Source organism: Branchiostoma lanceolatum, chromosome 6, assembly GCF_035083965.1.
Source record: "Branchiostoma lanceolatum isolate klBraLanc5 chromosome 6, klBraLanc5.hap2, whole genome shotgun sequence".
NCBI lineage: Eukaryota > Metazoa > Chordata > Leptocardii > Amphioxiformes > Branchiostomatidae > Branchiostoma > Branchiostoma lanceolatum.
In genome coordinates this window covers 6,044,870-6,061,911 of record NC_089727.1, presented here as the reverse complement: position 1 = coordinate 6,061,911, position 17,042 = coordinate 6,044,870, and the positions used below count along the sequence as shown (strand labels likewise).

General features: G+C 41.8%; 2 protein-coding genes across 3 annotated transcripts in view; one reads left to right on the top strand and one right to left on the bottom strand.

The window, feature by feature from the left end:
• Positions 1-2,652, top strand: part of LOC136436253 (neuronal acetylcholine receptor subunit alpha-10-like) — a 30,262-nt gene extending 27,610 nt beyond the window's left edge. For both annotated transcript variants that reach the window (XM_066430061.1, XM_066430060.1), the window contains one exon: positions 1,491-2,652. In XM_066430061.1, the coding sequence (XP_066286158.1) occupies positions 1,491-2,122 (632 nt within the window). In that variant the 3' untranslated portion in view covers positions 2,123-2,652. The remainder of the gene's footprint in view (positions 1-1,490) is intronic.
• Positions 2,653-3,507: 855 nt separating this feature from the next.
• On the bottom strand, positions 3,508-17,042 carry LOC136436250 (protein Red-like). Its single transcript, XM_066430056.1, has 16 exons — positions 16,911-17,042; positions 15,956-16,142; positions 15,326-15,455; positions 14,961-15,058; positions 14,480-14,591; positions 13,450-13,561; positions 12,772-12,935; positions 12,023-12,131; positions 11,605-11,774; positions 11,140-11,217; positions 10,858-10,922; positions 10,628-10,684; positions 10,254-10,406; positions 9,717-9,825; positions 5,344-5,405; positions 3,508-4,453 (listed from the first exon to the last, which is right to left on the bottom strand). The coding sequence occupies exons 1-16, from the start codon at positions 16,918-16,920 to the stop codon at positions 4,423-4,425; spliced, it is 1,647 nt and encodes a 548-aa protein (XP_066286153.1). The 5' UTR covers positions 16,921-17,042; the 3' UTR covers positions 3,508-4,422.

Sequence of the window (17,042 nt, the reverse complement as noted above, 5' to 3'; positions counted from 1 at the left end):
AAATGCCACAATATATTCTTACACAGTAGATGCCCGTTTTGTTTCGTGTAGAAAAACGGGGAGTTAGGCCCCCATTCCCCTTGCTGCGACATAAATTGGACTTGTGTATCTCTTGATTTCAGAATTGAAATATCCTGCAAAATATCAAAGTATGACTGAAAAGACAAGAAAATACACAAAGCGTAAGAACATTTGTTTTTCATCTATTGAATTCGTTGAGCGCTCTGTCAAATATTAGGTGGTAGCGCGGTCGCAGCCCTAGCGGAATAGGGGTATAGAAATCCAATCATCGCTCGGCTTGGATGTGTCGGCATTCCTAACGGGACTCTCCTGCATGCTGTATTGAATGATTGATGGGGGTAGTGATCCCTCCGTGCTAACGTTACACATAACATTTATCAAACTGAGGAAGCCCCTGGGGAACTGCTCTTCTGACACAGGGACGCTGTAGCGCCAATTACAGGAAAATGTGTGATTGCCGAATGGCGACCTTTGTACCACAGAAGTCTAGGAAAGGAAATTGTAAATTTACGAACACGGCATAAAGGCGATGTTATCAAGCGTGCTCGACAAGCATTAGGCACGGTAAGCGTGTATGCGCTTTTACAGCATTACGTGACCAAATATTCAAATCAGTTTCTTTTGTTAAGATAAGAAAATATGTAAACCACGAAAGCTCCCCTGTGAGCACACGCATCTGTCTCTAAGTGCGGACAAAACTGAATGCGTCTCTACACTTCAGAACATCCATAAAACATCCAGTATAACATAACTATATGGAAAATCTTGAAAAGTTACTTAAGCAACTTGATAGATTTCAGCTTTAGAAATAAAAACTCTTTCCAGTTTCTTGACTGACTTTTGTTTAGTGCATCGTATCACCTTGATGTCTGACCTTCATCAACAAACAAAAGTAACATGTAAGTGAATGTATTTTGAAATATGAGAATTAAGTTACTAAGTTGGAGCGACTTTATGCAGCTGTTACTGTTAGGATTCCCACGGTGGAAGAGAAGTAGAGCAGATCGTGTTACCGCGATGGATGGGGGGGGGGGGTTCTATAAACAAAATCAAAAAAACTTCCTGGATACGGATCTGAATTCAAGCTTGTTCAGATATTTTGCTGCATGAAATGATTCTACATAATTATTTGTGTCTGTCAAGTAATTCTAAGTCTGCCTCGCACCATGTGATGCAAAGGACGGCGCCCATCTCCGTTTCAGTAGCCCTTGGGCCACACAACCTTGTGCAATCACTTCACTGAGGCCACTACACTGGTAGTACTGGTGATGTGTGTGCTGTCATACTGTTTCCCAAATGCTGAGTGCTAACCAGAGAAAGCAGTCTGTACCATGTACATTTTAAGTCTTTGGTTTGACTCGGCCGGGACCGAACTAACGACCTACAGAACGCAAGGTAAACACTATGCTCACTTACTAGTAACCATTGCACTGTCAAACATTAATGTATTTTTTCTGTGCTTTATACAGGTAAATACTACATCGTGACGATGACGTTGATGTCCCTATCAACTGCCATGACCATCTTCGTCATGAACGTGCACCACTGCGGCCCAGACCGACGTCCCGTCCCGCGCTGGGTCCGCCGCCTCTTCCTGGACGCCATCGCACCGATCCTGGTGGGCGAAGCCGGCGGGCGGAAGGGCAGTGTGAGCCCGAGCGGCACCAGCGACACCCCGGTGGACACCGCCGAGGACACCGTCCAGACCGTGATGGAGGAATGCGAGCTCCGAAACCAGAAGGGACACATGTCGAACGGGGTGGTGGCCCCGGCCATGGCGCGTAACCTGCCCCGCCTCAGCTTCACCGGGTTCGACACCTGCAAGACGTCTTTCATGCCTGATGACGTCCTCCGGGGTAGAAACATGACGGTCGACGCTTCTACCACACAGAGCGCTCTAAACGGACTCAACAAATCCGAACTAAGCACCATCGCTAAGAACGTAGAATGTGTAGCCGCCTACATACAGGAAAGGGCTCAGGAGAAAGAGATCCAGGGCGACTGGGCTAAGGTGGCCAAGGTAATAGATCGCATTTTCATGTGGATCTTCATCTTTGTTGGTGCGATCATCAGTATACTGATACTCACTAAGGTCATCTAAACCCCTTCGCACCTGGACGCCATACACATTTGTAACAGATGTGTAACTCCTTAACTGGGGTTGTGGGATGCATTCGTGGTTTAACACCAAACACTTCGGGCTCCCATGAATTTGTCTACATACGGTGTAGAATCGGTCTGCTGATCGCCTTTATGTAAGACTGACCGTATTGTGGGAGGCCAACTTGTATCAGCCATTCTAACTGCTTCTTAGGCAACAATTGTTTGGCAGATAGCTTAAACCTACAGTACATACATCCAGTGGGTTCTCCTGAGAAAACAAATCCTCAGAAGCTCGTGATATCCCAGACTACCTAAATATGTGGGCGCATTGTGACCATGTAACAACCCTGGAGCCCTAATGGGTATGGATTGATACTGTAAGGAGGAATAAGGGCAATAACTCCGCCTACATGTCCAGTACACCTTATGCATCGACATGCCCACTTGTCCTTTAATTTTGCACCTAGAGCAACATGGTCGTTTGGCATTTAGCCATTGAACCTTGTTTAGCTATAGCGGATATATGAAATAAGATGGAATGTAGAGGCATTGCTAAAGGCTGTAAGATCAAGGTTTGATAAATCGAGTAGAAAGATCCGTCTAACATTGAGGTATACATATGTATTTCAGCAGTGTGCCTCTTAAAAATGCATACCTACATGGCGCAGTTGCTAATTTTTAACAGATGAACAATTTCATAATTGTTGTGGGCCTGTACAGTGATTCAGAGATTCAGCACATTGGTAGATTTATTTATTAATAACAGACTGTCATCAATAAGGGTTTGATCTGCGGTTGAATATCTACAGTTGCAGCCTCGCCTGTTTCTTTAAAAAAATGTAACCTTTCACACTAATGTAACATAACGGCAAAGGTGGCAGAGGTCGGAAGAAACATAAAAACGTGTAAGGTTCCTCTTAAAGTGATGCTTGCTGTTTTTTAGTGTAAATGGTCAGAGTAGATATAAACAGTAACAGGACTGTCTATGATTAGATCTTTCATTCAGCAAATAAAATTATAGCTGTTCTTTGTGTGATTTTGTGAAGCAAACAGAGCGGTATCTTGTGCCGTTTTGAACTTAATTGTTAAGAGTAGGCAGTTCTGTCTCTACTGTTGGAGCAAAGTGCAAAGCCAAATGAGTATTGAACATGAAGTTTGTGGCCGACAAAATAGAAAGCTGTGTATCCTATTCCTGTACACAACGTCGTACCTTTAAAATACATCCGCTTGTGCATGCAGAAAACATGTACACTGTGTATGTCACACTCACACTACTGTTACAACTGGTATAGCTAACACTGCAGGAACTTGCAATGATGTCAAGTTTACCATTGTGCCATTATTACACTTAGCTAGAACAAATGTGGCCAGAGGACAATGTCATACTAGACTCATGGCATTTATTGAAGTAGTACACAGAAGAGAAACAGAATACTGTAACATGTTTATCTTCCTTCATGTATAGCTGAAACTTAAGAGTTAAAGCAACATGTATTTTTTCTTATGACAGTTGCCTGATACCACAGTAGATGCATCCTCGTCCACCAGGACCTTTCCGCTCTACGTTACATCGCTCGCGGAAAAGGCCCTGGTAACACGGGGTGGCATCCATGGTTATTGCAGGTCGAGCCTCCAAAACAGCTTCAGCCAATCAGAGGGGTTAAAACCCATTTGCTTCCACTCATCGGAAGCAAACGCGCAAAGAACGCTGGGAAGCTATCAACCAATCAGTTTACGTGTTACGGCTAGCTCATTAATTATTCATGAGCTACAACTGCCGTTTGTGCCAAATAAGGGCTAGCTCATTAACTATTCATGAGGTACAACTGCCGTTTGTGCCAAATAAGGGTTAGCTCATTAATTATTCATGAGCAAGTCTCGTCGACCTGCAATAACCATGGATGCCACCCCGTGTTACCAGGGCCTTTTCCGCGAGCGATGTAACGTAGAGCGGAAAGGTCCTGGTGGACGAGGATGAGTAGATGGTACTATACATGGTATGTTTGTAAGTCGACATGTAACCAGGCAGCCCAAGTACGAGATAGTGAAAAACAAGTGCCAACAAGAATTCATTAATATTACTACAGAGTACAATGTACATACTGTACAGGTGTCAGCTTTGCTATACTGACTTGCCATTGATTGGCTTTATTTAAGTCTTACTACAGCATGCTTGATGCAGCTGTCTGTGGACATGGTTTTAGCTTTCCCTCTGGATTCAATGGATGAATGTTGGTGACTAATGGATTCATCATGATGTAAGATACTGGTGTGGACGTCTGTAAATTAGTCCTGACCTCAATATCGGGGTCTTTTGTAGTCTGGTTCACTGGAGGAGAAAAACAGTTAATGTCATTACCAGTCCTGGTCATATCTGTTATTTATTGAGGACTTTATTATAAATGTAGTTTTTCAGAGCACTGCTCAATCATCGAAGGACTGAGTTTGTGCATTACAGCATTGTGGGCATGTAAATTTAGCCTGGATGCCAGGCCCCCAATTTCTATATCTATCATGTAGATATTGTAGAGATTGGGAGTCTGGCATCCAGGCTATTGTAGTAGTTTATGACTCAAATAAAAGATTAAAATCTGTTTAAGTTTTGATGTTGAAAAATCCAAAGAGTTAACATGAAGGACAGAATGGAAGAGAGATACACAAAATGTAAGAAAAGCTGTTCATTTTGGAAATAAAACAAAGTTACACAAGTAAGGTGTTAGATACTGTTTTCTGTTGCACTGTATAATGTTTGTGCAACACGTGTCTAATGTAGAAATTTACCTGGGCTGGGATAGCGTTTGATACGGGTTTTCCGGATCGGGAGATATTTTGGGTTATCACATGGGGACTTCTACTTTTATTACACGGGCTTCCATTGAATGAATCGAATGCACTTCATCTGCGCCGGTTGTGCCACAGTTGAAACTTGGAATACCGGATTCTGCCATTGGAATTGAACTTGTTACAGTTTTTTCTTCCTGGACACAAGATTCTCTGAATTTCATCACACATGGAAAATTTGTGTTTTTTTGGGTGGGTATGACATTAATGATATACAACACGGTGTATTCCGCATCACCCTTGGTCCCAGCCATCCTACGGGTGGAATCGTCCTCCAGCCCTTACCCTGTACCTCAGACTATACGGAATACACCTTGACCTTGTTGTATTTTACATCATAGGACAGAGATAAGTCCCATATAAGCAACACAGACTTACTCGTTCCTGGAAGCTGATGATGAAGCCCCTCCTCCAGATTTTGTCTTTCTCTTTTCTATGATCTGCAAAACAAAATAGGCACTTGATTTATGTCCGTCGCAACAAGCAAACTTACATCCTGTGACAGTGGGACAGGTTCTGGGGACATTGGGTCATTACTTAATCAACTCTGTATCAAAGATGATGTGGAAGATGATGCGCACAACCAACTACATTTACACATAGACACAGATCCATGAAAAGTGCAACAAGGTCTGAACCAAATACAGTGCTTAACAAATAAGTCAGGGATGCATACATTTTCAATGTATTCCTTAAAATGATAAGTGCTGTATGTCAAATTTCTAATTGGACCTAAAAACCTGATAGCTTAATGAAGATGACATACAGTGAGTGTGGTGCTAGTTATCTGGTTAAATGAATCGAATATAACCTTAAAGACTACAGTTGCATAACACTGGTAATAGGCTTTCAGTACTCAACCATACATGGTGGTATGGTTACACATTATGTCCAGTTGGCTGACAAATTATTTCCACCCGAAGAACCATTTCAAGCAAAATGCGCCTTTGTTTTCTTGCTCAAATGACATACTTTACTCCCTTCCGTTGAATGTTTCATTCAAATAAAAGCTTTTGTTGCATATTACAGTTTAAAAAGCTTTCTCTACAGACAACATTGTCCACAGATTTCACCAGTCCTATAAATCATTTCTGTTTCAGTCAGCAAGGTCGCAGACAACAAAACAAATGTCATTCTATCTCCAGGCTACATTCGGTAATCATTTCCAGCAGGAGCAGTGTCGTTTATGTATTGGACGTGGCGGACTTTCACGAAAGCCATCATTACACCGTGTAGCACACACACACACACATGTCAAGCGTGTGTCATGGGTCTGTGCATCTTTAATGTTCTGATACCTCCATGCACCAATTCACACGTTTGCTTTAGGTGTATTAAAGGGCAGATATCCAATGTTTCTGATGACAGAGTACCTATTTTTATGTGGGCGCTGAAAACAAAACTCAACTCTGCTGAAACAGAACTTAAGTTGCTAAACTCAAATGAAGAATGCTCCTTTCCTCCTACGCCTGCTATATTGCTGGTTGATACAATTCACTCCTGTACTTCATCAACATTGATTGAAGACCCCAGTTCATGGTATTTAATTTGGAAACCACACTTTATGCTGGTTAACAAAGTTCTATGTACACAACCAAAGAGTTACACCATTTGTTACCTCTCTTCCTCACATAGCTGCAGTGAGGAGTAGAACCAGTCGGTATTGCTCCTAGGAAGGTGACAGATGGTCACCGAAATGTTGGCTAGGTACAATGTACTAACTTACTCTCTGGTTGTGCACAAAGATCCTTGTTGCGTTAACCAGTGATTTACCAACCTGATGAAACTATTTATGGGCACACATAATACCCTTGACGTTTAAGGTATTTACTGTCAAACCCAGTGAATGTGGAGTCATTACTTGATAAATACTGTACAGTCAAACCTGCCCAAGGCGACCACCCGGCGGACCGAGCAAAAACGGTCGCGATGGACAGGTGGTCGCCATGAAGAGGATTCTACTCACATGTTTCCAGGTCGAGGTTTTCAAACACAGTACGTAAATGGATGGAAACTTATGTGAATTTAGACAGCATGAGCCCCACCAGGTTCAATTCTGATTGAAAAGAAGATCCTAAAAAATTGCATTTTCCGTGATCGATGTAATAATTGTATACCGCTACATCGTGTACAAATTTTCATCATAATTTTTACTACAAAACAATGGTTGCCTCGATGATCTCGCAGCGCCCTCCCGAATTCACATGTTACATTAAATAGTACACACACGCACGCACATCATCGAAGTTTTAACGACTAAGACGGATCCCTAGAAAACGCCTGCTGGTCCCAGCCTTTTTTGGGGCGCCGACCGCTGGATGAAAAGGTCAAAAAGTTTTCGATCTGACAACTAAAGATGAAAACGGAACGGTGATTTCGTCGCGCCGCGCCGCCAAGCTCTGTGCGACCGCATCGAAGGGTATCAGTCAGTGCAGCAGAACGCACAGCGTCCAATAAAAGTTTGTGAGATTCATGGGAATAAAAAGAAAAAAAGAAAATTAATTTTCACCAATAACTAGAGTATTCGTAAATGTTCATACACAAAAGCATCGTGTTTTAGAAAAGTCAGCGCTACGCCAAATCTGGGCCGCCCCAAATCCAAGATGGCGTCGGGACCAAGGAACAACATTTCTCGCCCGATGTTTTGCCCACCGCGAAGTCATTTTTCGGCGGAATTTAGCAAGACATAGACACATTTTTGTTGAAAATACAAGAAATAGATAATAATTTCTGTGAAATCTGCCTTTTGACGCCATGCACTACGTATTCGTTTTGAAAATTGAGTTTAAACGGAACTGAGTTTGCGTTAAACTATAAGATTACGATAGGCACAACAACATCACAAACATTTGTCTTTACAATGTTTATAGGGGGAACGTTTTATTAAAACACTTCATGGAGGAATCGATGCTATAACATTGCTATTCCATATATTTTTGTCCTTATTTTTGTCCTTTACAGTCTTGAAAACATTTCCTTGAAATCCGACAGCAAAATGATCTGATGTCACCACACGCTTAAAAATTAGGCGGCCGCCATGGGCAGGGATTGTGCTCTGTGCGGTCCCAATTCGTGGCGGTCGCGGTCGCGTTGGACGGGTGGTCGCCTTGGGCAGGCAGCTTAATGCTTGTGCCTATGGGGAAAATTTTCGGGACCGAGAAAAAGCGGTCGCCATGGCCAGGTGGTCGCGTTGAAAAGGTGGTCGCCTAGGCAGGTTTGACTGTATTCAACTTCAAGATTGTGGGAAAACATCTATTACATGTAGGAAAGAACATTCTCATGACCAATACAACAAGGTCTGAACAAAACGCAGTGCTTTAGATATAACTTATAAGCCAAAGATGAATGAATGTTCAACACATTTTAGTTAGAATGATGAGTACAGTAAAGGTAAAGATGGCCCCAAAGCCTTTGAGAGTAGAGCCCATCCCTCTCTTTCCCCCACCTTTTGCCTCAGGCACCCATTTCACACCTGGATGGCGTGAGAAAAGTTGGGTAAAGTGCCTTCCTCAAGGACACAATACCTAGCTGGGAATTGAACCCATGACCTCTCGATCTTGTACGTGTTTGCTAGCCAAGCGACTTGGCCATTCAGCCACACGAATGAGGGCTGCATGTCAAATTTCTGCGTATAGGTAGGACTAAAAACCTTCATGTAATTGAGATGTAGTGAGCGTGGCACTGGTTATCTAATTAAACAAAATGGAGCACAACCTTGAAGACTACAGTTGCATAATGATGATAATAGGTTCCCACCATATGCAACACACACGACGTGGATAGACCACTGTGTCAAATCAGCTGGCACCTGGGTAAACCTGAAGAATTTGTTACTGTTTCTACCAAAGCACATCTTTGTTTTTCCTAACAAAATTTACAGTGTTCCCAGTTTTGCTGAATGTTTCATTCAAAAAGCTTTTTTGCTACCTTTTGTTGAGATTTTACTGCACAGACATGTTTGTCTGCAGACTGTCTCAGAAATCACTTCTGTTTCAGTCAGTGCAGACTTGTCAGAAAGGTCACACAAAACAAAAGAAAGGTTATAGTATCTTCAGGCTACATCCGATAATCATTTCAAGTAGGAGCACTATGTCCTTTTTGTTATTGGGTGTGACAGACATTAACAAAAGTCATTATAGCACAGTGCAACACACGGCCATGCACATGTCAAACGTGTGTCAAGCTTCGGTCTGTGGACCTTTGATGTTCCAATGGCTATGAGTTTTTGTTCACACCTTGGCATACAGAGGTATATGGGGCAGATATCCTTTGTTTCTGATGACAGAGTAGATGTTTTAATATGGACGATGAAAACAGAGCTACCTGGGACACAGCACTTCTCTGAAGCAAACTTAAGTTGCTGAAACTCAATAGAAGAAAGCCCCTGATCCTTGACCTCCCAGTACTCATCTATACAAAAGAATAAATCAAGGTATCCAACATAATCACCAAGCCTAAGGCTACGTTGACCCTGCTAGAACTAACGAGATGCCATGCGAGTTTAAAACTATGGTTGTTGCTACAGCCAGCAATTCAGTCACAGAAAATTATGATAACCATTTTGTTCTTTATGTAGAAATCCGTTTATAGTCTTCTATATATTGTTGTAAGTGGCGAAGATGATGATGACATTGTAAGTTGTATTGTATGTATGCATATACCCAGAGCCACCCTGATAAAAGAAACAGATATAGATGAATAAATAAATGTTATGGACCACAAGCAAAATTCTGAAGCTCACTAAAACTTACATTTTGTATTTTCTTCCACTCGCGATCAAGCTCTTTCATCTCGTCTTTGGGGCCAGCTCTTCTGGTCTTGCGCCCGTCCGCCATCTTTATGCCATACTGGAATGCCGCTCTGTGGAACAAATGATACCATATCTCCACAAGGCGCTTATACAATTTTGCTTCATTAGTAATTTACAGGGAAAGCCATGTTATAGTAGCTACAAACAGAAACTATCAGCAGCATTAACATGTTTTGTGCACACAAAATATCATATCTGAATTGATGAAAAGAGCAAATTATCAGTCATGGCCAGACTCATGGCCAGTTTTTAGATTTCCATGACAACTTATGAAAGGAATCTTACATGCATGGAAAGTGATGTAGGCATGAGTCAAATTTACAGCCAAGATAAAAAGATATCAAGACAAAATCAGTCAATTAACAACTTTCTAATCTCACCAGAAGTTGCTGTTTTTCTGAGAAATTTTATACACTATATATTTGGAAAAGTACAGGAAAACATTTATGAGATAAAGCAAAGTCTAAATGACACTTACTTCGGCAGTGCTTCCTTGTTGCTCATGTACTCGCTGTACTCCTCCTGGGTGTCAAAGTCCCAGCGGCCGATGGGACCCTTTTTGTTCCCCTGGTCCATCTTGGTATAGTCCACTTCATCATCACTGTCATCCCCACCCAGGATCTCTCCCATTCTGTTTGCGGGGGTGTGGAAGATATTTTAAAATCGTGCACTGTCATGCATCAGTCTAACTATATCTACAGTAAGTATGCATTTTTCAATCCAAACATAACATAACAATGGCTAAATTTCTTCATACACAAAATAGCATTTTATGTAAAAATGCCTTTCCTATGAACTAGAAGCATATGTCTATTTTACTGACTACTGTTCGAGACATGAAGTACAGCTCACCCAGGATAGCATTCTGCATAGCTGTCTGGCTGGAAGGCCATGTCCATCTTCTTCTTCCTGTAAAGGAAAATACAAAAATATTTTCTCAATTTGAACAACATAAATGGTCAAAGCAATGCAACTGCAGGGTAACACTTATGATGTTAAACAGTTTGTTTTGAAATGTGTTGGTAAAAATCAGCTGCCTTAAAAAGACACTATTTCTCAGAAGTTTAGAGAGGCAGACTGACCGTTCCCGTTTCTGGTGCTCCTGTTCAGCATGGACCATGGACTCACTCCAGTCCATCTTGTCAGCCTGGGGGGAGAAGGGGAAAGCAGTTTCAATCTCATTTTTTTCAATCTCTTTTTTTCTAACTACAGTTTTGGGTCACCCTTGTTCCCTTAATCTCAAAATGGATTTTCAAGAGGGTCAAAGGCTTGTTCTGCACAGTTTCTTGTCTCTTCTTGTTGCATTCATGCAGTGAGGATGTGCTTTTCTTCAAGACTACTTGAGAAACTTAGGAGTTCCTTACCTTATCTCTGAACTTCTCATTGATGTTCTTGACCATTTCCTTGGCTGAGGATGGAGGCTTGACATCCATAAGAGAAGGCTGGGCAAAGAAATGGGGTAGCTTTATTAGTTAGCAGCTGAGACAAATCATGTCACAAACTGTACAAACTGCCACAGAGAGTCTTCTTCTAAACCTTCTTTATACATCGTCCAGTCAACAGCTTATGTTTTTAAAACAACCAAATACGTGTCAAGTCTACTAACATAATTCTCCCAGGTTACATAAATCTGCCACACAAAAAATGTGTCTAATGAGATCTCCGATGCAATCATGTAACGTCCGCTAGTAAAATGTACTCCAGACCTGTATATCTAAACTGTTCATACCTGGGGGTTGCTGCACTCAAAAACACTACTTTACAAAAGTGGCATATATAATTATATAAATGGAGTTTAAGTATAGTTTGAAGACTAGTAGTGTCTTTACCTCATCCTCAGTCCTTGGTTTCTCAAAGTAGCTGGATCTTTTTTTCTCGTGAGAGTGGCTGTGTGAGTGCCTGTCCTTGGACTTGTGGACCTGCGGGATGTAGTCTCCCACGTCACCGAAGATGTCATCTCCCCCGGGCAGTCTGTGGGGCTTCTCTTCTCTTCCCCTACCTGGACAACGGTACATAACCATCAATAGGTAAATAAATGGTTAACAAAGTTTTTTGTACACAACCAGAGAGTTAATAACTGGCTGACGTTTTTGTGGACCATTTTTCCTTTGAATAAATGAAGTCACAAGCACTGGTCAAAGGAAGCAAATGTCCACAGCTATACCAATTCTGGAAGTCAGAGCAAGTACTGGCTTTCACAAACATATTTGTTCTGTAAATCTCTGGAGCATCTGGTAAGAATATTACCTTTGTCCTTCTTCTTGAGTTTCTTGCCCCTGACTCCCTGTCTGAGGTAGGACAGGATCTGGGTCAGCTTGTTGATCACAATGTCGTTGGTCGTCAGGGTGGTCTGGGACTGGAGACAAACAACAATCAACACATCACATCTCACACACACTATAGCTACATGCTGGTTTTCACATACAAAAGTGCAAGCCACTCACAATGATAATCAACAGTGTAATTACATCTATCATATATTCTAGCAGGCATCATCTCTCTCAAGATGTTCTTTCATACATTACTGAATATAAAATATCATTTCTCTTCTGTTCTCTTGGTAGTCTTTTATTTCCAAAGACAGTCCCATCAAGAGGGCTCTTGAGTCCAAATTTTGAAAGAATACAGTCTCCAACACTTTGCACAGCTGTGACCTGTTGTGGTATGTCTATTAAATACAGAGTTGTCTTGCCCGGAATCGATTCTTGTTAGTTTTAGTCCACTTCCACTGATCACTACCCCACTGTTGGAGGCAGACTTATGCTAACAACACTGATTCCATGCTATCTTCTTCTTCTCCTTCTCGTATCACCACTTAAGTCACTTTCTCGGTCCAATATTCAGCACATGCCCTTCCTATGGGGGTCAGTTTCCAGATCTTCCTTGGTGCAAGGCTCGGGCAGGAGGGGACAGATGAGAAGGTGTCTCATGGTCAGCTCCTGCCCGCAGAAACATTATTCCAGGCTATATTGTCTACGAAACAGTAAAAGCCTTACCTCCAGACTGGGACAGTCTGCCTTACTCCTGATGAGGGTCGTCGGCACGTCTGTGTCCGTGTACTCGTCCTCCAGATCGATCACGTACGCCATACGCCCCGGCAGAAACAGCTCATTCCGCTCAGGGGGCTTGATCTTGAACAGGGTACGGTACACGCTGCGTGCTGGACATATAAACATGACGTAAACATGACAAAAACAATTCCAAACATGCACCATACAAGTACAAAACTGCACTGCCAACCTAGTCACTGACAAAAGATGGTGCATACTAAATGAAAAATCTGACTCTAGAAAATTTATCCAATTGATTGAGTAACCTTTGTACATTTTGTGTATCTTTTTACCTGTATGTCTGACCTTGACATCAATATATTTACATCTGCTATTCTAACCTTTATGTTCAATTGGAGGAAATGAAAAAAGGCAAAGCAGTCATCCTATTATGGAGGCGACAATGAAAAATAAGCTACAGGAACTTCTATTGTGTTATAAGGTACAAATCTTAGAGTATATCTTATCTTGCAAAATGAATTGTCAGAAAGTCTTCTCTTATGTCTTTTCCTATGTTCCAGAAAATGCAGCTTGTATTTTACCACACATCACAACTGTTTTAGGGACAATACAAAAGGCGCAGTGCACTTCTATCTCTATGATGAAATGATGGGATTTTCTTACCCATCCTCGTCTTGAACTCCATTTCCTCTTCTTCCTCCTCCTGCTTCTTCTCCAGTACGATGGTGTCAAGGTCATCCTCCTCCCGCTCCTTTGTATGTATTTCACTGCGGACCTGTACTTGGCAAATGTACATTTTCAGACACTGAAATAGTCAAACCTGTTAAAGTGACCACCTCAAATCAAACCTGGCAATTTTTAGTCTACACTTGGATTTATCAAAGGTTACTTTGCATCTACACAGGGATCTCCCTAAAAAATGGAACAGTGGCGCTCCTCCATCCTGTTCTAATCCCAGCTCATCCTGTTGCTTTTCAACGTTAGGGTATTTTTTTCAATTTCTTCCCAGCAAAGCCTGTAATTTTGCTCAAAACTGGAAATTTCAGATGTAAAGCTAAAGTTGCAGTAAATGACTTCCATTACGTCTGAAATAGGCAAAATGCAACAGCTGCTCTCCTTTTGAGAGGTGTGCGCCCCACTCCAGACCTCCCCCCTCACGACGCCTATCCTGTGCCTGGTACCCTACACCCATCCTGCTCTATATTTCTGGGGAGATCCCTGCTACATGTATATATATATGACGTCCTCTATATTCTATTCATACCTTGAAATACAGTCAAATCTGTCCAAGTGACAACCTCAAATCAAACCTGGCAATTCGTAGTCTACACTTGGCTTTTATCTTTCTTATCAAAGGTTACTTTGCATCTACATAAGCTCTATATTCTATTCAGACCTTGAAATACAGTCAAACCTGTTGAAGTGACCACCTCTACTCATGGACCACCTGGCCAATGTCACCACTCTTTGGCAGTTCCTTAGATGATTTTGTGATTGGCACAAGCGTTAAGAATCCTGTCTATAGTGACCATCTGTCCATGTAGACAAGATTTTATAGGTTCCTTAGTGGTCTGCTTAGCCAGTTTGGACTACAATTTACGTATTTTTAGGATTTTTTTCCTATAATATTTCAAATAACCATGAAAAAAAACACAAACAACTGTCAGTGACAGTGTTCGGCTGTTAATCTGACCTTCTGCAGTAGAGCATAATCCAGCCCCTTCACCAAGTGAGTATGCTCCATGTCTCCTCCCAAGAACTTGGACTCCTGGATCAGCTGACGACGACGCTCCGCAGTGTCAACCCTGAGCAGTGGTGGGTAGTACGGTAATGTTGCATGATGTATTATGATTGCAGCAGAAAAATAACTCAAAATGGATAATCAAGTACCAAATGGTAAGGTTTTAATACAAAGCTTATTTTGTCTAGGCAACCCAAAGACACATTATGTATATACATTTTGCAATCAGCATACATAAGTTTAAAAGAGTCTCATCTAGTCATCTTTAACCTTCTCCCTGCTGCCTAACTCCTAGGAGAGAATGGGGTGCCAAACAGATACTTCAGTGTGCTAGATAAGAATGAAAACTTGTATTATGTTCATCTACAGACAGCATAGCAGTACCAGGAACAGTTAACATCTGTCTTATCTTAAGACTACATCATGTACTTACGGCTGTGCATTAGGAGCCACTGCCCTGTAGTTAGTGGTGGTGCTGACCATCTCTGTCTCTTCGTAATCTTTGTTTGTGCCATCTCTACGCTCCTTTGCCTGTAATAGAATTAGAATCATTAAGTTTAAATCCTACTTAAACCAAAATAAATCAAGCAACTGGATAGATATTCTTAAGAGTCAGACGCTTTAGAAAGCATCTACTATCTTTCATCAGTGGCTGAGTTCATAATTCTCAGTTGCTGATGAAATATAGCAGATGCTGGCTGAAACATCTGACTCCTTACAGAATTTAGAACAAAGCATTTCTTTTGTTTGAAAAATGTTTTCAAACCCATATTATCATAGCTACATTATCTTCCCTACCCTGTCTCTGTACTTCTTGGCCAGCTCAGCCAGTTTGTCCTCCTCTTGTTTCTTCAGGTTGGCGTAGTAACGCTTCTTCCTTCTGCGCCGCTCGTTGGGATCCATGTCCTCATTGTACTGATCACCCAGGCTGGGGAGGATCAAAATGTGTTAGCCAATTCTCCGTCATGTATGGTTCAATTGTCTCAGCTTGATACAATTTTAGATTACAATATAAAGATAGTGTGGTTCAAGATAAGTTACTGTCAACAGTAGGCCCATAATACATCATCTGCGCCAAAAAGTGCACCTTTCCTATTTTGGGAAGAAAGGACCTGAACGTAAAGGGAACAAAATTCAAGCCTGAGACAATGTAGCATAAATATTCCAGCACAATGCATTGTGCAACAACACAAAAGCTGTGTTTAGCACAAATACAGCATATTTCATGATCTATGGAAGGTTTTAGATGGTTTAGAACAAAAATATAAGGGAGCGGTAGTTTTTTGCAAGTCCATATTTAGGGTATTTTTTTTTTTTTTACATAAACCCAAATGTTTTTACAAGCCCAGTTCAGGTCCCGTTTTTAGGTACACAGCAAGTTAGCTTGGAGATTTTCAACCCAACATCTGCTTGGAGACTGTGACTTACTCCCTGTCCTGTCTGACAGCAGCACTGCTGGAGGAGGAGGATGGCGGGGCGGAGTTTGGCGCATCGCGGGGGGTCATCAGCAGGCGACGGAAGTCCTCGTTGGTCAGCGCCGGCTCGTGGTCATGATCCCCGTCATCCTCCATCGCCTCCGGGGGGAGGGGGTTGGAGAAAGCGAGCTCCCCTTCTCCTGTGGAGCAACATTATGTCACATTTTAATAAACCTATTTGTATTAATTGTACTTTAACTGTTAAGGTTGAGTCCAAACCCTAACAGTTACACTAACCCTAAACAAACACCTAGGTTGAGTCTTAACCTCAGCCCTAACTATTGTCTATGGTTTTGGTCCAAGTTACTGATAGTCCGACTCGACCTGATTTCCTAGGTAACGTTACCATCCTAGATGGCTAATCTGTGATCTGATAGTTGATACCATGACTAGATCTAGTAGAATATAGGAATTATACAATATTTTCAGGTGTGAGTAAGTCGCAGCTGTGTGCTTGTAAAGCTGGCGTATTTCACTGACAGCCAGTTATACAGGCACCAGTACAAATATAAGCAAAATGATACAAAATTTGGCCAGTAGGGCTGGAATCTCCTTTCACAACAAAGTGATATCAACTAGTGTGTTGCATCTGCGCCATGATTTCTGCTGAAGCAAAAATTATGAACATAACAGAATGTAAGCGGATACTAGGCAACATTCTTTCCTATGTTTTGTGATACATAAAATGTCATTTCATGATTTGCAAGCATACAGGTAACGTGTATGCAAGGCTTGAAGAAGCTTAGCGCCCGGTGTAAAAAAAAAAAATTATCGCCCCCCTCCCCAGTACCACAATCATACCCGGTACCGATCTACATTTGGCTTTGTCTTTCTCATCAAACGTTGGTAGACACTCCTACACCGCATCTACATAACCTCTGTATTGTATACATGTAAGAACCACTTACTTTCCGGCATCTTGGCGCTCAGTAAATCGAAGATATGTCGTGAAAAATTCTCTCGTCTTCTGTCTTCGCCAACAAACAAGATGGAGGTGCCGAGTTCCCAGAATGCATCACGCGGGACAGCAATGACGTCAG